Source organism: Thamnophis sirtalis, unplaced genomic scaffold (genome assembly GCF_051295495.1).
Source record: "Thamnophis sirtalis isolate CommonGarterSnake01/CBP01778 unplaced genomic scaffold, rThaSir2_p1.2 scaffold_8, whole genome shotgun sequence".
In the NCBI taxonomy this organism is placed as follows: domain Eukaryota; kingdom Metazoa; phylum Chordata; class Lepidosauria; order Squamata; family Natricidae; genus Thamnophis; species Thamnophis sirtalis.
Genome location: NW_028261388.1, coordinates 3019309 through 3044952, shown reverse-complemented (window position 1 = coordinate 3044952; position 25644 = coordinate 3019309). Strand labels below are relative to the sequence as shown.

Sequence of the window (25644 nt, the reverse complement as noted above, 5' to 3'; positions counted from 1 at the left end):
CACATGACACCCTTGGTGGCTGGAGATTGGTCATTTAACTTGGGGTTGTTAGAGAGGAGGGATCTGGGCAAACTTTTGATATGTACAATTTCCCGCCTTTAGCCTCAGATCTTGCTTTGCTTTCGATATTCAGTAATTCGGTACTTTCGATATTCGTTTCTCTTCTCATCCAAGAAGCTTCTTCAGCTCTTACTGGATAGTGAGGAATGGAAGGATTGATTCTCCTTGCATTCAGCTGGTCCTTTGCATCCTTTGAGAGGGTCATCGAGGCCACTTGGAGGTTTTATCTGTGTCCTCAGGGTCTCCTGAGTGGTGCAAATGGTTCCTGTAATCTGCAATTTTTCCCTCTGGAAATCCATTCCTTCTCCCACCCCATTCCAAGGTCTTCATCCCAAATTGTGTAGCTCAAAAGTCCTGTAGAGATTCTCCGTCATCCAGGTCAGGGTTGTCCCAAAGATGCTTTTTTCAGGAGGCAAACGGATTTTGTTTTTTCTTTGAATTCTTGGAGAGCTTTCATTAACTTTCAGATCTCCGCATGGATGCCCCTACATGAGACGGTCAATATGTGGAAATGCAAATTGTAAAGAAGGAACTTTGCACCATTTATGGTGCACGTGTGATTAAAGCTAACAAACACTGGAGTATGAATCATATCTTAATACAGGAGATTCTTAAAGATAGCCAGATATTTTTTCTTTTAGGCTTAATGGACAAAGAGCTCCGGGGGAGGGGAGGAGGAGAGAGAGAGAAAAAATGGGACTTTGATGTTACATATGTTGACAGCAGCAAGATTACTTTATGCACAAAAATTGGAAGGATGCTTTGATTCTTGTAATGGACAAATGAATGGAGTTAGTAGAGATTAAAGAGAAAAAAAAATTCAGTTCATTTTGTTTCTACTTATGGGGGACTTTCGTGTTTGAGGTGGGGGGAAAAAAAGAACGAAACTTTTGAGTTTTGCTGATTTAGAGAGAGGTCTATTGTTACAGAAATTGCCAGTATATATATTATTATGTAAAACTAAAAAGTTGGGGTTTTGTGTAACAGATGTCCAAATGGAGTCATAGACGCCGATACAAACTTGGTAATTCTATACCCGTGATGGGGAACCTATGGCATGCGGAGCCATTTGTGTGGGCACGCGAGGCATTGCCCTGTCAGCTGGCCAGCGCACATGTGTGCACTGGCCAGCTGATTTCGGCCTTCTTTTGAGGTCATTTTTCGCCCTCCGGAAGCTAGCAATAGTTAGACTTATATACCACTTCATAGGGCTTTCAGCCCTCTCTAAGCGGTTTACAGAGTCAGCATATCGCCCCCAACAACAATCCGGGTCCTCATTTCACCCACCTCGGAAGGATGGAAGGCTGAGTCAACCTTGAGCCGGTGAGATTTGAACAGCCAAACTGCTGAACTGCAGTCAGCTGAAGTAGCCTGCAGTGCTGCATTTAACCACTGCGCCACCTCGGCTTCCCTGAAGCTTCTGGAGCGCGAAAAACCAGGCCTATGGGCAAACCGGAAGTTCGAGAATGTACTTCCGGTTTGCTCGTAGGGCCAGTTATAGCCCTCTGGAGCCTTCAGGAAGCTTCCTTAAAGGCTCCGGAGGGCTAAAAACGACCTTCCAGTTTGCTTGTAGGGTTGTTTTTCGTCCTCTGGAACCTTCAGGGAAGCCTCCGGAAGGCCCCTGAAGGCTCTGGGGGGGCTAAAACCGGCCCTATGAGCAAATCGGAAGTCCGTTCCTGAAGTTCCGGTTTGCCCGTAGGGCTGGTTTTTTACGCTCTGGAGGCTTCAGGGAAGCTCCTGAAGCGTCCGGAGGGCTTCTTGGGCGGGGGGGAGGCTCTTGTCGCCCTCCCCAGGCTCCTATAAAGCCTCTGGAGCCTGGGGAGGGGGAAAAAAGCACAACAGTGGGGGGGGGGAAGCACTGGTTGTGCCCGCATGCGTTCTGGGGTCGTGCGCATAGCATTATGGGTGTGGCACGCCTGCACACGATCCCTCTGAGCTCCCCCAACTTTTGGCACACGAGCCACAAAAGGTTCGCCATCACTGTTCTATACAAATAAATATATTTTACATTTCTATCAGGGGTGGGTTCCGGATTCTTTTACTGCCGGTCCGCTGAGACGCGCCTGATGCGTGCTATGTGCACATGTGCAGTAGTGAAAAAATATGCTTCTGCTCATGCGCAGAAGCAAAAAAACAAGATGGCGGCGCCTACAGCGGTCAATAGAACCAGTTCGGAGAGGTGGGCAGCCGAGTTACTACCTACTCGGCTGAACCGGTAGGAACTCGCCTCTGAGCTCTATATAAGCAAATATTCAGGCAAACAGGAGCATCGTGAGGTAAATCACCACAGAAGGAACATCATGAGGTAAATTACAGGGCACACCGAAGAAAAAAGGCGGGGGGAAAAGGGAAACTCCCCTTCACACCCACAGCAACCAATCACAGCGCAGATTGCCTCACGCCCAGATCTCACCAACCAATCAACTCTAACTAGGTGTTCTGGCTCACTGCACAACTCCTCCTCCTCCCCCCCACCGCTCCAGCTGTTAAATTTAAATATCCAGCTGTTAAATTTAAATATCCAGCTGTTAAATTTAAACATTTCCCCATTGTTTTCTTTTTCCTTTTCATTTGTCTTTGAGTAAACTAATAAAAGATATTGTATTGTATTGTACTGTATTTGGTTTATTTGTATGCCGCCCTTCTCCAGGAGGGACTCAGGGCGGCGAACAACTCAGGGGGGAAAGGGAACATAAACAACAGTACACATAATTAAAATACACGAAAATCACACAGCCATACCAGTCGAGAGGGGAGGGGAACTCATCAACCCCAGGCCTGCCGGCACAGCCAGTTTTGACGGCTTTCCGGAAGGCCTGGAGAGAGGTGAGGGTCCGGATCTCCGCGGGGAATTCGTTCCAAAGGGCCGGAGCTGCTACAGAGAAGGCCCTCCTCCGGGTAGTAGCCAGATGGCATTGGCTGGTGGACGGAACCCAGAGGAGGCCGACCCTGTGAGATCTGACGGGTCTTTGGGAGGTAATTGGCAGCAGGCGGTCTCTCAAGTACAAAACATAAACATATAAAACATATAAAACAGTATGTGGTTGAATATAGTGTTCAATAACCTGTGCATAGAACTGGTGTGTGTGTTGTGTGTGTGAACAGAGTGGAAAAGAGGCCTACCTACCATGGGGGCTCCGCGGTGGCCAAGGATGGCAGGTCTGGGTCCCAGGTCCTTCCTTTCCATGATGCATGGGGAGGAGAAGGTGAGGGGCACCAGGTACAGTCCGAGGACAACTGCAAAATAGGTCCCGAGAATCACCATCTGGGAAGCTGGAGGGAAGAAACATGGGAGATCTCAATCGATTTTGAACAGAGCTGGAAGGGGACCCCGGAGGTCTTCTAGTCCAACCCCCTGCTCAAGCTAGACAATGCAAGAAAACAAAACACTCTTTGATTTCGAATGAAATAATGGCGTCCAATAAAACTGCATCCTATCTCCGTCTCTGCTATCTATGGGAGGATGTAGCCCATATGGATTAACAGAGCTGGAAGGGACCCTGGAGGTCTTCTAGTCCAATCCCTTGCTCAAGCTAGACAATGCTAGGAGCCAAGGTGGTGCAGTGGTTAAATGCAGCACTGCAGGCTGACTGCTAGATCAGCAGTTCAGCGGTTCAAATCTCACCGGCTCAGGGTTGACTCAGCCTTCCATCCTTCCGAGGTGGGTAAATTGAGGACCCGGATTGTTGTTGGGGGCAATATGCTGACTCTGTAAACCGCTTAGAGAGGCCTGAAAGGCCTATGAAGCGGTATATAAGTCTACTGTTATTATTATTATAATGCAAGAAAACAAAACACTCTTGATTTCGAATGAAATAATGGCGTCCAATAAAACTGCATCCTATCTCAGTCTCTGCTATCTATGGGAGGATGTAGCCCATACGGATTAACAGAGCTGGAAGGGGCCCCGGAGGTCTTCTAGTCCAACCCCTTGCTCAAGCTAGACAATCCAAGAAAACAACGTATTCTTGTTTTCGAATGAAGTAATGGCGTCCAATAAAATTGCATCCTAAGTCCTATCTCCGTCTCTGCTATCTATGGGAGGATGTAGCCCATACAGATTAACAGAGTTGGAAGGGACCTTGGAGGTCTTCTAGTCCAACCCCTTGCCCAAGCAGGAGATCCTATACCATTGCAGACAAGTGGCTGTCCAATCTCTTCTTAAACGCCTCAGTGATGGAGCTCCCACAATGTCCGGTTGCAAGTAGTTCCACTGGTTAACTTGTTCTATTAGGAAGTTTCAGGTTGCTTCTCTGCTGGATTAGTTTCCATCGGTTGTTTCTTGTCCTGCCTTTTGGGTGCTTTTGAGAGTATTTTGACCCCGCTCTTCTTTGTGGCAACCCCTCAAATATTGGAACCTTGCTATGATATCCCCCTTACTCCTTCTTTTCTCTAGATTAGCCTCAAACTCAAATCTTGCAGCCGCTCTTCATACATTTTAGTCTCCAAGCCTTTAATTATCCTAGTTGCTCTTCTCTGCACTTTTTCCAAAATCTTAATGTCAGCGTTCCAAGTATCATGTAGAATTAAATCAAAGTCCAAGGCAAAACAATCCTTAAAGTTCCAATTTAATAAAGCAGACATCTTAGCACATCTGTATTAATCCCAATTCTGGAAATGACATCAGAATCCCACCCAGTTAAAAGTTCGTGATCTTGTCCCCACACCCACAATCCATCACATGGTCCAATCTTCTACTTCCACGCTGGCATCCACACCCAGTAGGTTCCGGTCAGGTGTAAAAGCGCGGAGACAAAAGATGACCTTGGCTTCTAGTAAAGAATGAAAACAATACATTCCACAATCCTACTCCTGTCTATTCCCCCCTCCCATCGACTATACTAATGAAACAGCATATTGAAATAAGAGAAAGTGTAGCAGGCCAAAATTCTAAAAGAAATATAATAGCAGGCCTGACACTTAACATCTTTTTTGCAATGCAGTGATCAAAACTGGACGCGGGATTCCAGGCGGGGCCTTACTAAGGCTTTATAAAGCGGAAATAATACTTCACATAATTTTGATTCTACGCCTCTATTTATACAACCAGGGTTTGTGTTAGTTTTGGCAGGTGCCAAAAAACCAAAAGAGAAAAAGATGAAACTGATTTCCAAGGACTGGATTGAAAAGAAGAATAAGTCATTATCTTGGGCAGGAGAAAAAACTTCCTGGTAATTCTTCACTGCGTGGAGATCCTGTCTCAAGAAAATCCTAGATTGTGACCACGGTTAGCTGGAAATTCAACCACTAGGTGGCGCAGTGGCTAAAGTGCAGCATGGCTGGCAAACTCTGCCCACAGCCAGGCGTTCGATCCTGATGGAGCTGAAGGTTGACTCAGCCTCCCGTCCTTCCGAGGTCGATAATAGGAGGGCCCAGATTGTTGGGGGCAAGACGCAAAATAATGCTAAACCTGTAAATGGCCTAGAGAGGGCTGTAAAGCGCCATGGGGCAGTATGCAGGCAGTTCTCGACTTACAACCATTTTATTTAGTGACCGTTCGGAATTACAACAGCCCTGTTGTTTTTCACACAGCGTCCCCATGTTCAACATGATCAAAACTGGCAACTGGTTCGCATTTATGACGGTTGCAGGGTCCCTTTTGCGACCTTCTGCCATGCAAAGTCATGGGTGGGGGGAGCCAGATTCCCTGAACAACGACAGCTGCAGGGATTCACTTAACAACTGTGGGCAAGGAAAGTTGTAAAACGGGCCAAAATGCACCTAATGACCTTCTTGCTTAGCTATGCAAATTTTGGGCTCCTCTCTGCTCAGGACTGTCTGTAATTTCCTTCACAATTTGCTTGCTAAGATGGTAGTTTGATCTCTTTGGCTGTTTTTATAACGGCGACCTTTGCTTGCTCTTCCCTGTCGGTAGCTGAGCAGGTTGCATTATTCTCGTCCTAGTTATCTCATGCTTGGTTCCTGTTACCCAACACCACTTGAATGCCGGATGGTCCACATTTAACTTTATGTACCAAGAAAAGAGAATCTCTGTAGCTCAGGGCTGAACGGTGAGGCCCTTGGTAGCTCTCTGAGCATGGTTTGTTTTCTTGAAGGCGTTTCTTGACCCAACTAGGATACATCGTCAGTGCTAGTAAGGAATGGGGTTTGCGGAGAGGAGGAGGAGGAGTGGGGCACTCTGAGCTTGGTGGTTTTCTTGCAGGCGTTTCATTGCCCAACTAGAGAACATCATCAGTGCTAGAAGGAGATGGGGTTTATGGAGAGGAGGAGGAGAGAGGAGGAGGAGGAGGAGGAGGAGGAGGAGGAGGAGGAGGAGGAAGAGAGAAGGAGGAGGAGGAGGAGGAGGAGAGGACTGTGGGATCATTGGTGCTCTCTGAGCTTGGTGGTTTTCTTGCAGACATTTCATGACCCAACTAGGATACATCATCAGTGCTAGTAAGGAGTGGGGTTTCCAGGGAGGAGCAATAGCAATAGCAGTAGACTTATATACCGCTTCATAGGCCTTTCAGGCCTCTCTAAGCGGTTTACAGAGAGTCAGCATATTGCCCCCAACAATCTGGGTCCTCATTTTACCCACCTCGGAAGGATGGAAGGCTGAGTCAACCTGAGCCGGTGAGATTTGAACCGCTGACCTGCTGATCTAGCAGTAGCCTGCAGTGCTGCATTTAACCACTGCGCCACCTTGGCTCAGGAGGGAGGAGGAGGAAGAAGAGGAGGAGGAAGAAGAGGAGGAGGAGGAAGAAGAGGAGGAGGAGGAAGAAGAAGAGGAGGAAGAAGAAGAAGAAGAAGAAGAAGAAGAAGAAGAAGAAGAGGAGGAGGAGGAGGAGGAGGAGGAGGAAGAAGAAAAGGAGGAAGAGGAAGAAGAGGAGGAGAAGGAAGAAGAAGAGGAGGAGGAGGAGGAGGAAGAAGAAGAAGAAGAAGAGGAGGAGGAGGGGGGAGGGGGAGGAGGAGAACTGTGGGGTCCTTGATGCTTTCAGGGGTTGCTGGTTTCTTGCAAACTTTTTCATTACCCAACTAGGAAACACCATCAGTGTAAGGCGCAGATCCTACTCATCAGCACCCGTGATATGGCCTAATCAGGTAGTGGAACGTTTGCAAGCCAACCAACAAGCTCAGAGTGGGCACCAAGGCCCTCTCCTCCTGCGCTCTGCAACTATGCCAAAGTCCCAGATCATTCGTGCTTCATTTTTACTTGTGTTGTTGTTGCTCCCATCAATCTTTCTCTTGAAACCCGCTGGACTTTTGCAAACCTTAGGCTTGCTAATGCGGTTTTAAAAACATAAAAAATAAAACAACTCACAGCCGAACACTTCATTTCCGCTCCACTCCTGACTGCCTGAATTAAGAATTACAGGGAATTAGGGTGACAGCAACTAGCCAGGGGCAGCCGAGAGTGCTTACGACAGACTGCGAGACTCAATATGGCAACCGAAGGGCTAGATCTGCTGGTTTTAATTTAACTAAATGTTGAATGGCGGCCTGCCTCTAGCTTCCCTATTCTTGTCTCCACGCATCTTGTCCTCCTCGACTTTATCTGATCTCGGTGTTGCTACGGAGCAAAGGTTTTTCTAGCATCAAGGAAAACTTCGGAGGTCTTCTCCGGAAGCAAGGTTGCGCGACGTGGTCTCGTCTATCCAAAACTTCATCTGGGGTTATGACTGCAGAATGTAATTCCCCCCAAAGGCATCGTAGGAACGGAGAAAACTTAATAAGGCAATAAGCAAAGCCGTATCGTCTTCGGCTTACTGACAAACCGAACGAAAAAGGAAACCGAGAAAATTGAAAACCCGCCGTTCTCTTCCGTCGTATACAGTAGGATGGCGGCTTCCGATTGTGGAAGGTTTAGGATTTAACCAGGCACAGATCTCAGTCTGCTTGTCAATCTCAGACTTAAAGGAAGAAAAAATCTCCAAGGATTTCAAGACACAAAGGTATTTGCAGGTGATCCTCAACTTACGACCACAATTGAGAACCCAGTTTTCTGGTGCTAAGTGGGGTTGGAAAGCACCATGAAGGGGTATATAAGCCTGTTGTGGCCCAGCAGGAGCTGTTGGAGCTGCCACCAGACTCCGACAGCGAGGGGCCCTATGAGTCGGCTCTGGAGGATGTGGAGGACCCTGGACAGGATTCCGACTCTGAGCAGGACGCAGAGAGGCTGGTTGGCCACCAGGAGGCACCTGAGCCTTGGACCAGTGGGGAGGAGACAAGGGAGAGTGAGCCGGTTGCCGGTAGTGAGTTGTTCCTGGATGCACGCCATCGAAGAGCTAGTAGGCGTCAGGAACAATTACGCAATTACAGGAGGTGATTGCACTCAACTGGTGGTCATTAGGCTCCTCTCCAGACTATAAAAAGGCTACTTGTGCACACGCCCCTCTTTGCAGAAGTCAACACAGTGATTACAAGTTGGAGAACTTTCGTAATTAGCTTGGCAGGCTGGATTGCTGCCAAGGTTTGTCTGAATTGCTGCCAAGGTCCTTATCTTATATTAGATGAGCCGAGGTGGCGCAGTGGTTAGGGTGCAGTACTGCAGGCCACTTCAGCTGACTGTTATCTGCAGTTCAGCGGTTCTAATCTCACCGGCTCAAGGTTGACTCAGCCTTCCATCCTTCCGAGGTGGGTGAAATGAGGACCCAGACTTTGGGGGGCGATATGCTGACTCTGTAAACCGCTTAGAGAGGGCTGAAAGCCCTATGAAGCGGTATATAAGTCTAACTGCTATTGCTATAAAGTCACGTAGCCGGCTTTCATGCCTAAGGCAGGGTTAGAACTCATGGTCACTTGGTGATTGGTCATAAGTCTTCCTGCCAGATTTCATGGTTAAGGCAGGAATAGAACTCACCGTCTCCCTGTGATCGGCCCAAAGTCACCCAGCTGGCTTTCATGCTTAAGGCAGGACTAGAACTCATGTCACCTGGCAATGGGTCATAAGTCTTCCAGCCAGCTTTTATGCCTAAGGCAGGACTAGAACTCCCCATCTCCCTGTGATCGGCCCAAAGTCTCCCAGCTGGTTTTCACAGCCACGGTGGGGGCTAGAACTCACCCTCCCGTTTTCTAGCCTACCCCCTTAACCACCAACGATGCTAATGTGTCATTCGCACTCTTGAGCCGAGGTGGCGCAGTGGTTAAATGCAGCACTGCAGGCTACTACAGCTGACTGCTAGTTCTGCAGTTCGGCGGTTCAAATCTCACCGGCTCAGGGTTGACTCAGCCTTCCATCCTTCCGAGGTGGGTAAAATGAGGACCCGGATTGTTGTTGGGGGCGATATGCTGACTCTGTAAACCGCTGAGAGAGGGCTGAAATCCCTATGAAGCGGTATATAAGTCTAACTGCTATTGCTATTATCTGTTTTTTTCTGCTTGGCTTTCAGCCACCGAGGTCTTGGTGTCTTGCTATTAAAGTACATTCCAGTTAAGCTTGTCTCGGCATTCGTTACTGGACGGAGGAGGGGGGGTCAGAACATAAGCCTAAGTGGTGGAGATACTGCATTTATTTGTTATTCCATTTTCCCAGCTGAATAGGAAGGCAGTTTTACTCACTCGCTCTTTCGGCTTTTGCAAACTGCCCGGACACCAACCAAGACAGGGCTGTGACCGCCACAAGGGCTCCGAGGTGCAGAAAAGGAGCAGTTGCCTACGGTGGGACAGAAACGATTGGCAAACCGTTAGTAAGATCGCAATTGTGACCTCCTGAACAGTTAATAACACACACACACAAAAAAAACAGGAAAAAAAAAAGCGCGCCTCGGGATCCAAGAGGCAGTTCTACAAAAGCTGCAGGGAATTAAAAGTGGTTTTCCACTGTCGGCCCTTCCATTACAGGTAAGTCCTCAAATTACGACCCCCAATGGAGCCCAAAGTTTCTGCTGCTAAGTGAGACACTTACTAAGTGAAATTCTATGTTTTACGACCTTTCTTGCTGTAGTGCTTCAGGGAAGGACTGCGGTGGGTAAGTTAGTAAGGCGGTTGTTAAATGAAGCGGGCTTCCTCACTGACTTTGCATGTCGGGAGGTCGCAAAATGGGATCACATGACCCCCCCACCCCCATCCTCACCCCCAACCCGGACGCTGCGACAGTCATAAATATGAGCCAGTTGCCAAGTGTCTGAATTTTGATCTTGTGACCGTAGGAAGGCCGCAATGGTCGTTAAGTGTGAAAAAAAGGTCGTAAGTCAGTTTCTATAGTGCCCTTGCAACGTCGAATGTTCGTTAAACAAACCGTTGTAAGTCAAGGACTACCGGTACTCTCTTTTCACTTAACAACAGCAATGTTTAGAGAAATTAGAGCACCGTTCAATGAAAATCTAGAAAAATCTCTTGAAGAGCCGAGGTGGCGCAGTGGTTAGGGTGCAGTACTGCAGGCCACTTCAGCTGACTGTTATCTGCAGTTCAGCGGTTCAAATCTCACCGGCTCAAGGTCGACTCAGCCTTCCATCCTTCCGAGATGGGTGAAATGAGGACCCAGACTGTGGGGGCGATATGCTGACTCAATTTGCTAAAAATCTGTAAACCGCTTAGAGAGGGCTGAAAGCCCTATGAAGCGGTATATAAGTCTAATAAATAAATAAATAATAAATATTCTCTATTTTCTCTTCTATATTCTATTCTACTTGTTCTATATTTTGTTATTTATTCTACTCTATTCTCTGTCTATATTCTATTCTATTCTACTCTATTCCTCTATTGAGGAGCCGAGGTGGTGCAGTGGTTAGGGTGCAGTACTGCAGGCCACTTCAGCTGACTGTTATCTGCAGTTCAGCGGTTCAAATCTCACCAGCTCAAGGTCGACTCAGCCTTCCATCCTTCCGAGATGGGTGAAACGAGGACCCAGACTGTGGGGGCAAGTTGCTGGCTCAATTTGATAAAAAATCTGTAAACCGCTTAGAGAGGGCTAAAATCCCTATGAAGCGGTACATAAGTCTAATAAATAAATAAATAAATAAATAAATGTCAGCGAGGATTGCATTACTGTTGCTGGTGGAAAAACAGGATATAAATGAAACAACAAAAAAAAGGAATTGATTGTAAATTCAATAATGGCAGCCAGATTAGGGATGGCTAAATATTGGGGGGACGAAATTGAGATTTTCAAAGAAATGAGTGGCATGATAAAATTTGGAGTAGGGCAACAAATGATAAATTAACAGAAATTAAACTTTAAAAAAATGGATTATTAAAGTAAATAATTATAATGAAATATGGGGGGGGGGATTTTATAAAATCAGTGTTGGTGGAAGGCGAAGGGAATCAACCTACTGAAGAATATATGTTGTTTTGGAGGGGATAAGGCCGCAATTAGAATATATCCTGTATCGGAAAGAGGGAGGGAAAGAAAGAAAGAAGGAGAGTTGAAAGGAAGGAAGGAAGGAGGGAGGAAAGGAGGGAGATTAAGAGAAAAGGAAGGAGGAGGGAAAGAGGAAGGGAAGGAGGGAAGGTATGTGAGAAGGAGGGGGGGATTGAGGGAGGGAAAGGAGGGGGAAGGAAAGGAGGAAAGGAGAAAAGAAAGGAGGGAAGGCAGGGGAGAAGGAAGTAAGGGGGGGAGGGAAGAAAAGGATATGGAAAAGAAGAAACGAGGGAAGAGAAGAGGGAGGGAAGGAATAAGATACCTAACCTTTGATATTTATAATGATTTGATAGTATGGGAATATCTCGAAATGTAGTTGTATTGGTTTTTACAAGTTATGGATGTTGTATTTTCTTTTTACCAATAAAATCTTTTTTTAAAATAAAATTTTAAAAAAAGAATATATCCTGTATCTAAAAAATATAAGGGGGGGGATTGGTATAAGGGCACTGTAATATGTGTTCTTCCCCTTTTTCTGTCTTTTTTATTTTTGTATTCAGTTGTATATGTACTGTTTGTATTATTTGTGTATGAAAAAACAACAACAGAAATGTTGGTCATAAGTTTAGAACTACTCGTAGCCAGATCAAATTTAGGGCAAAAAAAAAGGTACTATATTGTTTGGTTTTGCCATGTTGGTGTGTGTTTGCATGAGGGAGGTTAAACAACACTTACCTGCAATGATATCACCACCATATCCCATTCATCGTCCCACAACTGGGCTACGCAACTCATTGTAACAACCGTCGAGATCAAGGTAGTGACTAGCCCAATCTGAAATCAAAGCAGAGAGAGAGTTTATGATGTTTAGTTACTAGGACTGATGGCTGGATCTTAAGCTGACCGCAATGTGCAACTTCGCAGGCCAGTCAAACAGAGGTTCTCAGGGGGGGGGTCAGTGTGCTTATGGGTTTGGAAGGATGCACATTCTCACAAACACTTCGACACCTGCCATTTGGACATGGCTCCTGGAGCTATGAAAGAAAAGAGCGTGAGATAAGAGCTGTTGATCTTTAAGCTGCTATCGGAGTCTTGTTGGGTTTGGTGGGAAAGCTTTAGGGAAAGTCACAGCCAGAGGTTCAGAAATTTTCGGGCGGCTCAGCATCCAGAAGTGGGAACTTCTCTTGCAAAAGAGATTTCACAAGGGATGTCCCCCACTTCTGGATCCTGATCCTTTAGCTGTGGAGAAGAGGAAGGGAAGAAGGAAAAAGAAGAGGAGGAGGAGAAAGAACAGGCGAAAGAGGAGGAGGAGAAAGGAGGAGAAAAAGGAGAAGAAAGAGAAAGGAGGAGGAGAAAGAGGAAGAGGAGAAAATAGGAGAAAGAAGAGGAGGAGGAGAAAGGAGGAGAAAGAGAAAGGAGGAGGAGAAAGAGGAAGAGAAGAAAATAGGAGGAGAAAGAAGAGGAGGGGGAGAAAGAAGAGGAGGAGAAAGAGGAGAAGAAAGAGAAAGGAGGAGGAGAAAGAGGAGGAGGAGAAAGAGAAAGGAGGAGAAAGAGGAAGAGGAGAAAATACGAGAAAGAAGAGGAGGAGAAAGGAGGAGAAAGAGGAGGAGAAAGAGAAAGGAGGAGGAGAAAGAGGAAGAGGAGAAAATAGGAGAAAGAAGAGGAGGAGAAAGAGGAGGAGAAAGAGAAAGGAGGAGGAGAAAGAGAAAGGAGGAGGAGAAAGAGGAAGAGGAGAAAATAGGAGGAGAAAGAAGAGGAGAGAAAGAGGAGGAGGAAGTGGTAAAGGAAGAGAGGGAGGTGGAGAAGGAAGAAAAGGAAGAGGGGAAAGAGGGACGAAGAGAAAGAGGAGGTGGGGGAGAAAGAGAAGGAGATAGAGGAAGAGGAGGAAGAGGAAGAAGAGAAAGAAAAAGGGGGAGGAGAAAAAGGGGGAAATGGAGGAGGAGAGGAAAGAGAAAGAGAAGGAAAGCTGATAAAGAACCAATTCTTTAGGAAAATGAGTTTTATGACTGGCCACACCCACTTCCTCAGCCATTTTGTGAGTGTCCCCCAGACACTCTCTCATAACTCTGTCGCGGATCAGACCAAAACCCACCTTATGGATCCAATGCAGGTTCATCTGTTGTCCTACAGCTATGTGACAAAGTGCTAAAATCTGAAAACAAGGGGGGGAAAAAACCACATTTATTACTTAATTCACAGCAACCTTAAACGAGAGCCATCTGGACCGGTTCCCCACAGAAAAGAAAACACCCAGAGCCACAGAATCTTTCCCGGGACTGACTATTTCCGGAGCGGCCAAAAAACTCGCCTATGTTGTTGAATTAAACATTCTGCTTTCTTCTGAAACTTTCCCTTTCTTGGATTTATTATCCATGGGTGGCCGACCGGGAGGGGTGGTGGTGTTGAAAAACCTCAATAAATCACTTGCCAGAGGGTGTTGCACATTGGCGGGTTGTGACGCATATTTTGAGCAACAGGGAGCCGCACCAGAGGGAAAGAGAAAGAGCCACATGAGGCTCCGGAGCCGCAGGTTGGTGACCTCTTGCCTTGTGCATGCAAGGAAACTTCCATGTGGTTTTCCGGGCCACGCCAGAGGTGGGTTCCTACCGGTTCGCACCTATTCGGTAGAACCGGTTCGTCAAATCTACCGAACCGGTGAGAAGAGATTCCACCGAGTGGACCCGGAAAGCAGGCCACACCTACAGAAGAGGTTCCAAAAATTTTGGAAACCTACCACTGGGCCACACCCACAACATGGCTTCTTCTGGGGTACATTTCCGCCTTCTTAGAGTAACATTGACTTTGATCTGATCCTGATTGTTTGTAGAACAATCAAGATTGACTCCATTCCGAAGGGTAATCTCTACATGGACACTAAATCCAGGCGAGGCCCAGCGTTTCCTAACTTTGAGATGGGTGGACTTCAACTCCCAGCATTCCCCAGACCTCAGTCTTGCGATCACGTGATCAAAAATGCCGACGACACGCATGTACAGGCAGTCCTCGACTTGTGACCACAGTTGAGCCCAAGATTTATGTTGCTGAGCGAGACCATTCGTTAAGTGAGTGTTTTACAACTCTCCTTGTCGCGTTTTGTTAAGGGGATCATTGCGGTTCTTGAATTAGTGACACGGTCGTTAAGTGAATCTGGCTTCCCCATGGACGTGACCCCGGGACAGTGCGACCGTCATCAATGTGAGTCAGTTGTCAAGCATCGGAATATAAATGACGGGACCCTTAGGGTAGAATGCCGCAATGGTCGTAAGTGTGAAAAATGGTCATAAGTCACTTTCTTTCAGTGCCGTTGTAACTTCGAACTGTCACTAAATAGTTGTAAGTCGAGGACTACCTGTAGTTGTGAAAGCTACGGTGTCCCTGGATCATGTGATCACTTTTTCCCCGTCCTTCTAACAAGCAAAGTCGATGGGGAAGCCAGATTCACTTAACAACGGTGCTACTGTGAGCAGCTGCATTGATTCACTTAGTGGCCAGAACGGCCGTAAAATGGGGCAAAACTCACAATGCCTATCTAGATTCATGATGATAATTTTGGGCTCGATCTGAGTCAAGGCCTACCTTTAAAATCTATCCAAATAAAAACTTTATCCCCCCCCCCCTCCTTAAAATTCCAATAAAAATGTCTTTTGGGAGAACAAAAGCTGGCCGATTCTATTCAGTAAGCAAATATCAGACCACCAAGTGTCCTGGGTTCAAAACGTACCAATAAAGCTGTGATGTAAGTGAAACCAGCAGCCGTCGTAACCAGTATAGGAATGGACCAGTCACTCCAGTATCCCATTCTATTATATAAAAACCTGGAGAGGGAAGGGAGGGAATAAAAAAAAAAAGAATTAAATGCAAGATCTGGCCCATAAAATAAATCATAGAATGACAGGATGAGAAGAGTCCTTGGAGGTCATCTAGTCCAACCCCCTGCCCACGGCAGGAATTTTCCTACCTCCTACCATGTTTCCCTGAAAATAAGACCTAACTGCATTATAAACCACACCCCCAAAACAAGCCCCACTTAAGATAGCTAGCTGGATGAATTTAGTACCATGTTTCCCCCAAAATAAGCCCTAAATGCGTCTTTTGGAGCAAAAATTCATATAAGACCTGGTCTTATTTTGGGGGGAAACACGGTGAATCAGGGCTGGGGAACTATGGCCCTTTTATGCCTTGTGGACTTCAACTCCCAGAATTCCTGAGCCAGCCATGCTGACAGGAATTCTGGGAGTTGAAGTCCACAAGTCATAAAAGGGCCACAGTCCCCCCCACTCAGGCCTAGACAGACAATCCTGAGAACTTTTAAGACGTGTGGACTTCAACTCCCAGAATTCCCCAGTCAGCATGTAGCCCTACTTGCAAAGAGCCTTCTCTAATAATAATCAGTTAGCTAATCTGGGGGATTCTGGGAGTTGAAGTCCTTGCGTCTTAAAATGGCCAAGCTTGAGAAATGCTGATTCTTCTCCCTTATATATCAGTTCGAAGTCAAAATTTCAGGCTGCGTTAAAGCCTCCAAATCATTTTAAATTGAAATAAATTGTCCCACAGGTGCCTATTCTGAACTCGACCATGACCAGGTTGGGGAATTGAGACACGTCAAGATCGGTTAACACAGGAAGTTCTAAAACTACCGTGTGTTCCTCGAAAATAAGACCGGGTCTTATTTTTGGGGAGGGTCTTATTATTTTTGAGGTGCAGGAGGCGGCGAGCGTGGTCACCGCGTGGCTGCTGCTGTGTTGCAATATTTTCGGGGAGGGCTTATTTTAGCGCATGCACTCAAAAGCCCCGATTGGTCTTATTATCCAGGGAGGGCTTACTTTTGGGGAAAACAGGCTATAAAATTAATTAGGAATTATTAAAAAGGGGGGGGAACCCCAGCAATCCCAAAATGTTTGTGTCAATAGGTCAGTGCAGTTAGTTCTCGTCTTACGACCACAACTGAGGTCAAAACATTTTGTTAAATTACATCTTCCCCATTTCACCACCTTTCTTGCCAGAGTTGTTCAATGAATCACTGCAATTGTTCAGTTAGTAACGATTAGCAAGTTAGCAAGGTTGTTAAGTGAATCTGGATCCCCCCCCCCAATGCTGGTTAGAAGGCTTCAAAAGGTGGTGGGGTGACCCCGGGCCACTGCAACCGTCATAAATACGAGTCAGTTGCCAAGCGTCCAAATTTTGATTATGTGACTATATAGCACAGTTTTTAAGTGTGAAAAATGGTCATAAACTACTTCTGTCAGTGTCGTTGTAACTTCGGTCACTAAATGAATGGTTGTAAGTTGAGGACTTACATGTCCTCGTAATTCTCACTACAGATCCAAATTCTCTCTCCCTAGGATGAGCGAATATAAAAACAACAATCTTTAAAGCCTCGTTAAAATCATTTAAAAATCTGATAAATGCACCACACCTGGAACCAGACAATAATTTACAGCAGCGTCAACACAAATTGCTTTAAGAACCTTTCATTAAAAATGCAAATTATTCTGTTTTCTTCCACCGGCACCCTAATTATTTGATGCCAGCTTTTCACAGGGGCATTTCCTCCAGATAATCTTGTTGTTTTTAGAACTAATCCTTGCTGTTTGTAGAGAATGTTTTAACACTGTTTCTTAGAGACGGGTCAGGGAGTTTGTCTGGGTGAGTTTTTCTGACCAGAGAATGCAGAATGCTGACTGGACTTTAATTACGTTTCAGTAAAAAAAAAAACAAAGAAAAAAACAATGTTATAAAATTAAAAATTAAAAAGATTTTCGTTTCTGTCCTCCTGAAATTCTGAATTTGGAATGCAGAATGCTGACTGGACTTTTAATGCGTTTCAGTAATTAAATGCGTTTTGGTAATTAATTCATTTTATAGAAGTTAAAAAAAATAATAATAAAAAGACTTTCATGTTTGCGCTCCTGAGTTTCTGAAATTGCAATGTTTGAACCAGGGAATGCAGAATGCTGACTGGACTTTTAATGCGTTTCAGTTAAAGAAAAACAAAGAAAAAAAACAATGTTATAAAATTAAAGATAAAATAAAATAAAAAAGATTTTCATTTCTGTCCTCCTGAGATTCTGAATTTGGAATGCAGAATGCTGACTGGACTTTTAATGCGTTTCAGTAATTAAATGCGTTTTGGTAATTAATTCATTTTATAGAATTTTTAAAAAATAATAATAATAAAAAGAGTTTCATGTATGCGCTCCTGAGTTTCTAAAATTGCAATGTTTGAACGAGGGAATGCAGAATGCTGACTGGACTTTTAATGCGTTTCAGTTAAAGAAAAACAAAGAAAAAAACAATGTTATAGAATTAAAAATAAAATAAAATAAAAAAGATTTTCGTTTCTGTCCTCCTGAAATTCTGAATTTGGAATGCAGAATGCTGACTGGACTTTTAATGTGTTTCAGTAATTAAATGCGTTTCGGTAATTAATTCATTTTATAGAATTTAAAATAATAATAATAATAAAAAGACTTTCATGTTTGAGCTCCTGAATTTCTGAAATTGCAATGTTTGAACCAGGGAATGCAGAATGCTGACTGGACTTTTAATGCATTTCAGTTAAAGAAAAACAAAGAAAAAAACAATGTTATAAAATTAAAAATAAAATAAAATAAAAAAGACTTTCGTTTCTGTCCTCTTGAAATTCTGAATTTGGAATGCAGAATGCTGACTGGACGTTTAATGCGTTTCAGTCATTAAATGCGTTTTGGTAATTAATTCATTTTATAGAATTTTTTAAAAATAATAATAATAAAAAGACTTTCATGTTTGCGCTCCTGAATTTCTGAAATTGCAGTGTTTGAATGAGGAATGCAGAATGCTGACTGGACTTTTAATGCGTTTCAGTTAAAGAAAAACAAAGAAAAAAACAATGTTATAAAATTAAAAATAAAATAAAATAAAAAAGATTTTCGTTTCTGTCCTCCTGAGATTCTGAATTTGGAATGCAGAATGCTGACTGGACGTTTAATGCGTTTCAGTCATTAAATGCGTTTCGGTAATTAATTCATTTTATAGAATTTAAAATAACAATAACAATAACAATAATAATAATAATAAAAAGACTTTCATGTTTGAGCTCCTGAATTTCTGAAATTGCAATGTTTGAACCAGGGAATGCAGAATGCTGACTGGACTTTTAATGCGTTTCAGTTTAAAAAAAAACAAAACCAATTTTATAAATTTAAAAAACGAACAATAAAAAAAAACTTCCAAGCTAGTGCTCCTGAAATTCTCAATTTGGAATGCAAAGTGCTGACTGGACTTTAATGCGTTTAAGTTAATTAATGGATTTCAGTAATTAATTCATTTTATAGAATTAAAACAAAACAATAATAATAAAAAGGCTTTCGTCTTTGCACTCCGGAAATTCTGAATTTGCACATTCCATCCGGCGGAATTTTTATGACTGCATAGTTACAAGCTCAACCGTCACTTTGAATTGTGCCTTGGGCCAAAGGGCAGTCAACACAATTTCTCCCAGAACATCTGACAATGTCAACGAAGTCAAAACTGGAAAAACATCCTTGACGTATCCCAAACACACTTCAAGGGTTGGCCCTATAGAAATGGCGCTGCAGTAGTCCGAATGGGAATAGGTTTAAGGAAAGGAGACTCGGCACCTGCTGTGGATAGAACTTAAATGCGGAGTAAAGTTTCTCCTGCTTCTCCAGCTCAAATCCCCTGAGACAGAAATCTTTGCACACTCTTCCTGTGTGTGTGTGTGTGTGTGTGTGTGTGTGTGTGTTGTGGCCCAGGAGCCGTTGGAGCTGCCGATGGACTCCGATAGCGAGGGACCTTACGAGTCGGCTCTGGAAGATGTGGAGGACTCTGGACAGGGTTCAGACTCCGAGCAGGGACCAGAGACGCTGGTTGGCCACCAGGAGGCACCTGAGGCATGGAGCAGCGGTGAAAGCCAAAGGGAGTTTGTCCCTGACGTCAGGCCCTGGAGCAGTGGGGAGGAGCTAAGGGAGTTGGTCCCGGACGACACGCAAAGACGGGCAGATAAGCACCGACAGCAACTACGGAGATACAGAAGATAATTGGGGACAGGTGGTTGTGATTTGGCTCCTCCCAAGAGAGTATATAAGAAGAGACTTTGGGAGGAGGCTGTTTGCAGGACACAACCGTTATACTAAAGCTGGAAAAGCTCTCGTATTTCTTATCTGTGGAAGCTGGGTTGCTGCCAAAGTCTTGTCGGTGTGTTAATTTACTGTGAATAAATTGTCTAGCAGTAATCTTGTGTCGGCGTGCCTCACCGTACGGAGGGGGGGGGGTGTCAGAACAGTATGTATGTATCAGCTTGATTATGAATGCAACCCAGATTTACTGAACAAGCATTTTTATTATTTTATTACTGTGGAGTCCTTGGTGCACTCTGAGCTGGGTGGTTTTCTTGCGAATGTTTTATTACCCAACTAGGTAATATCATCAGTGCTAAAAGGGAGAGGAGGAAGATTGTGCGATCCTTGGCATTTTCTGAGCTTGGCTGTTTTCTTGCAGCCGTTTCATTACCCAACTAGGTAACATCATCAGTGCTAGAAGGAAGAAGAAGAGGAGGAGGAGGAGAACTGTGATGTCTTTGGTGCTCTCTGAGCTGGCTGTTTTCTTGCAGACGTTTCATTACCCAACTAGGTAACATTATCATCATCAGACTAGAAGGGAGTGGGGTTTGCTCTTATTTTTATATACTAATGGCTTGCCCTGTCGGTGTTGGTATTCTTGGTAGTTCCTTGATTAAGCTGTTGTTTACTGTTTGGTTATCTGATGGTGGTTCGTTGATTGGGGTGTTAGTTACCACTTCGGTAAATTAGCACTTTCACCACTGATGATGTTACCTAGTTGGGTCATGAAATGGCTGCAAGAAAACAATCAAGCTCAGAGAGCACCAAGGACCCCACAGTTCTCCTCCTCCTCCTCCTCTTCCCCATCCCATTCTCCTTATCCTCCACTCCGTATACTCCCCTCCCTTCTAGCACTGATAATGTTACCTAGCTGGGTTCCACCACAAAACCGCGCTCGACTAAACCGCGTAGCTGACGTCATCAACAGGGCGACAACAGCGCGGAGACAGAAGCACGCTGTAAACCCTAAACCTAAAATTAACCCCTAAACCTAACCCCCCTAAACCTAATCCTAAACCTAACCCTAACCCTTAACCTAACCCTAAACCTAACCTTAAACCTAACCCTTAACCTAACCCTAAACCTAATCCTAACCCTTAACCTAACCCTAAACCTAACCCTAACCCTTAACCTAACCCTTAACCTAACCCTAAACCTAATCCTAACCCTTAACCTAACCCTAACCCTTAACCTAACCCTTAACCTAACCCTAAACCTAACCCTAAACCTAACCTTAAACCTAACCCTTAACCTAACCCTAAACCTAACCCTAAACCTAAACCTAATCCTAACCCTTAACCTAACCCTAAACCTAACCCTTAACCTAACCCTAAACCTAACCCTAAACCTAACCTTAAACCTAACCCTTAACCTAACCCTAAACCTAACCCGTAACCTAACCCTAAACCTAACCCTTAACCTAACCCTAAACCTAACCCTAAACCTAACCCTTACCTTAAGTTGAATCGGCTTGCTTTCAAAGCGCTATTTAAAGCGCCCTTCTTTCTCCGCGCTGGCTGTTGTCACCCTGTTGATGACGTCAGCGACGCAGTTTAATCGGGCGTGGCTTAGTCGAGCGCGGTTTTGACGGGTCACGACCTAGCTGGGTCATGAAATGTCTGCAAGAAAGCTACCAAGCTCAGAGAGCACCAAGGACCCCACAGTTCTCCTCCTCCTCCTCCTCCTCCTCCTCCTCCTCCTCCTCTCCCTATCCAGCCTCCTTTCCTCCTCATCCTCTGCAAACCCTGCTCCCTTCTAGCACTGATGATGTTACCTAGCTGGGCCATGGAACGTCTGCATGAAAACTGCCAAGCACCAAGGACCCCCACAATTTAACCGACACCTTCAGGCAGGGTCTCACCAGATGCCCTGGTGGGTTTCAACTCCCAACTCCTTTCCAGAGCTCCACATCTGGAGGGTTGGGGAAGGAGGCACTGCGCAAAGAGAGTTGTGGGGTTGCTGTTAGTACTATTTTTTTACTCACCAGTTGATTTCATTGTAGTCGTTGTGAACTTCCCACCAGAAGTAGAAACAGACCAGGGTCAGGAAGAATGAAAAAGTGAGGATTAAGAACCAGAGGCGTTCCCACTGTGAAGACACACACACACACAAAAAGGGGAGAGAAGGAGAAATGTATTAGTCGACGGATACACAACAGGCAGACCAGGTGACGGGTTTTAACGCTGTACATTCGAACTATTTCTATTCCCACGTTTTTTTCTTTTTTTTTCCTTTTTGCTCTTTTTTATTTTCTTTTCTTTTATTTTATTTTTTTGCAGCCAAAAAGATATTTATTATTATTAGTAGTAATTATTTATTTTATACAAGCAAAGTCCAATCTGGAAAACGCCACACGTTTCTGCTTAACCGGAGTTTTGTATTTTTGTTTTTATTTTCCCTTTTCATTTTCGTACAGTCACATATATACTGTGCATAACCGGGGCCATATAACATTAAACAATAAACACAGCCATTCCTCTTATCAGCAGTACCCCCCAAAATACAAACCCAATGTACCTCTTCGCCCCTCCATACCCCCTTTCTTTCGCCCCCCCTCCAACTTTCGTTTTTTTCTTTAACTTCAATCTCCAGCGTCTCGTTTTAATATATTTTATTTTCATTTTCATTTTCATACACTCACATGTATACCCCATACAGTATTAAACAGTAATTGCATCAATTCCTCTTGTCGACAATGCCCCAGAAAATAAAAGCCCAATATACCTCTTCTGTTCTCCATACACCTCCTTCTTCCACCACCCTCCAACTTTCTATCTTCCCTCCATCATCCCCCTCTACCCTACTTCCCCTCGCCCTCTACCACTCCTCTCTCCAGATCTACTCCCCCCCTTCCTTTTCGCCTTCCCCCCCCCTCTCTCCCATCCAGGGGTGGGTTGCTAATCCCGTTCCAACCGGTTCGGTTGGAACGGGGCCGGCGGCGTCCTTGTGCATGCGCGCAGTTCACGCATGCGTCTTAGTGCCTGCGCGATGCTCCAGCTGCCCGCGGAGACTCGCGCAGGCGGTGTATGTGCCATCCGGCTGCTTGCGGAGAATCGCGCAGGCGCTGTATGTGCCATGCACCTGCGTGGAAGCGCAGAAGCCTTCAAAGATTGGTAAGGAGCGCGGGCGGGCCCTTCGCCGTTCCCGGAAGTTACTTACTTCCGGGTTCGCCGACCAACCGGTTCGCGGGGACCGGCGCGAACCGGTTGAAACCCACCCCTGCTCCCATTCCTCTCTACCCATCTTTCTTCTTTCCTACTCCTCCTCCTCCCCTCGGTGTATTTCCACTATAAGTTAATGTATTTGGCTTCTCCTATTTTTAAAGAGAAAAATTAAGAGAAAAACAGTGTACATGTGAAGTCACATTGCATTGAGATCTAACACATCGTGTCTAGCCTAACGTGTATCCCTCCCTCCCTCCACCCGACCCCCCTCCTCCAGCGTCTTGATGTAGAACTAAGAAAAATATCATGCCTACATTTTTTTAAAGACATTTTTCTGCCAGCCTGGCCTCGGCAGCTCCAGAATTCTCCAGCCGGCTTGACCGTTGCTGAGAATTCTGGGGGTTGAAGTCCACCCATCTCAAACGTTGTCGAGAAGATCGAAAGCTTGTGATGGTGAGCTGGTGGCAGAGATGGCACGCAGAGCCCACTCGGTGGACACCGGCGCCCTTAACCAGCTGCTCCTTCTGGTTTCTGTCGCGCACATGTGCGCTGGCAAGCGAGACTTTGCGGGCGGCTGGAGTGCCGGAAGATGCCCCACAAAACCCAGGCTGTTTTGTGGGCCATTTTCAGTCCTGTTTTTTTGGGCCAAAAAGATCATGAAAACGGCACGAAAAATGGTCTGAAAATGGGCCACAAATGGCCAAGACTCAGGTCTCTTTTTGGGATGTTTACAGGCCTTTTCTCGGCTGTTTTTTTGGGCCCAAAAGATCCCGAAAACGGCACGGAAAATGGCCTGAAAATGGCCTGAAAACCAACCTGAAAATGCCCACAAATGGGCAAAACCCAGTCTGTTTTTGAGCCATTTTCAGGCCTATTCTCAGCTGTTTTTTGGGCCAAAATCAACCAGAAAACCGCCCCAAAAATGGCCCCAAAATTTGCCAAAACCCAGGCCATTTTGTGGGGCATTTCCAGTCCTGTTTTTGGGGGCCAAAAAGGTCCTGAAAACGGCACGAAAAATGGCCTGAAAATGGCTCACAAATGGGCAAAACCCAGGTTGCTTTGGGGGACATTTTCAGGCATTTTCTCGGCTGTTTTTTTGAGCCAAAAAGATCCTGAAAACAGCATGAAAAATGGCCTGAAAATGACCCACAAATGGGCAAACCCCAGGCTGTTTTGGGGCCATTTTCAGGCCTATTCTCAGCTGTTTTTTTTGGGCCAAAACCAACCTGAAAACGGCCCGAAAAATGGCCCCTTCTCTTCTCTTTCTCTCTTTTTTTATCAGTTCTCAAGTTTTTTTAATCTCCTTTTATGAACTTTCCCTTAATTTTTTTTTGTTTTAAAAAAAGAGAAAGCAAGGACAATAGAACGGAATATAATGCCTTGTTTTCCCCAAATATAAGACCTCCCCGGATAATAAGCCCAATCGGGCTTTGGAGCGCATGCGCTAAAATAAGTCCCCCCCTCCCCCAAAATAAGCCCACCCTGAAAATACTGTAACACAGCAGCAGCCATGCGGTGACCACGCTCTCCGCCTCCTGCACCTCAAAAATAATAAGACCTCCCCAAAAATAAGGCCAAGAACTTATTTCAAGGGGTCAAAAGAAAATAAGACCCTGTCTTATTTTCAGGAAAGCACAGTATCTATCTGTCTGTCTGTCTATTATCTAACTATCTATCTATCTATCTATCTATCTATCTATCTATCTATCTATCTGTCTATCTGTCTATCATCTATCTGTCTGTCTGTCTATCATCTATCTATCTATCTATCTATCATCTATCTATCTATCTATCTATCTATCTATCTATCTATCTCTATCATCTATCTGTCTGTCTGTCTATTATCTATCTATCTATCTATCTATCTATCTATCTATCTATCTATCTATCTATCTATCATCTATCATCTATCATCTATCTATCTATCTATCTATCTATCTATCTATCTATCTATCTAAATCATCTATCTGTCTGTCTGTCTGTCTGTCTGTCTATCTATCTATCTATCTATCTATCATCGTCTGTCTGTCTGTCTGTCTGTCTGTCTATCTATCTATCTATCTATCATCTATCTATCTATCTCTATCATCTATCTATCTATCATCTATCTATCTATCTATCTATCTATCTATCTATCTATCTATCTATCTATCTATCTGTCTGTCTGTCTGTCTATCATCTATCTCTATCTATCATCCATCTATCTATCATCTATCTATCTATCTATCTATCTATCAATCATCTATCTATCTATCTATCTATCTATCTATCTATCTAAATCATCTATCTGTCTGTCTGTCTATTATCTATCTATCTATCTATCTATCTATCTATCTATCTATCTAAATCATCTATCTGTCTGTCTGTCTGTCTGTCTATCTATCTATCTATCTATCTATCTATCTATCTATCTATCTATCTATCTATCTATCTATCATCTGTCTGTCTGTCTGTCTGTCTGTCTATCTATCTATCTATCATCTATCTATCTATCTATCTATCTCTATCTATCATCTATCTATCTATCATCTATCTATCTATCTATCTATCTATCTATCTATCTGTCTGTCTGTCTGTCTGTCTGTCTATCATCTATCTCTATCTATCATCCATCTATCTATCATCTATCTATCTATCTATCTATCTATCTATCTATCTATCTATCTATCTATCTATCATCTATCTATCTATCTATCTATCTATCTATCTATCTATCTATCATCTATCTATAATCTATCTATCTATCTATCTATCTATCTATCTATCTGTCTGTCTGTCTGTCTGTCTATCATCTATCTCTATCTATCATCCATCCATCCATCCATCCATCCATCCATCCATCCATCCATCTATCTATCTATCATCTACCTGTCTATCCATACATACATACATACATACATACATACATACATACATACATACATACATCCACCTATCGTCTGTCTGTGTCTGTCTGTCTGTCTATCTCTATCCTCTCTCTCCCTCTCTCCCATCCATTCATCTATCTGTCTGTCTATCTATCATCTATCCATCCATCCATCCACCTATCATCTGT

The 25644-nt window shown here is 44.4% G+C and overlaps 1 protein-coding gene across 1 annotated transcript in view; it reads right to left on the bottom strand.

Annotated features, from left to right (window-relative positions):
• The window catches only part of LOC148044261 (glycerophosphodiester phosphodiesterase 2-like), a gene marked incomplete in the record, with an annotated part of 159072 nt that overhangs the window by 36348 nt on the left and 97080 nt on the right, over nt 1-25644 (bottom strand). Inside the window, 6 exon segments of the mRNA XM_087720973.1 lie at nt 3188-3333; nt 9559-9652; nt 12038-12136; nt 13395-13454; nt 15024-15117; nt 21410-21504. Of these exon segments, the coding sequence (XP_087577099.1) occupies nt 3188-3333; nt 9559-9652; nt 12038-12136; nt 13395-13454; nt 15024-15117; nt 21410-21504 (588 nt within the window).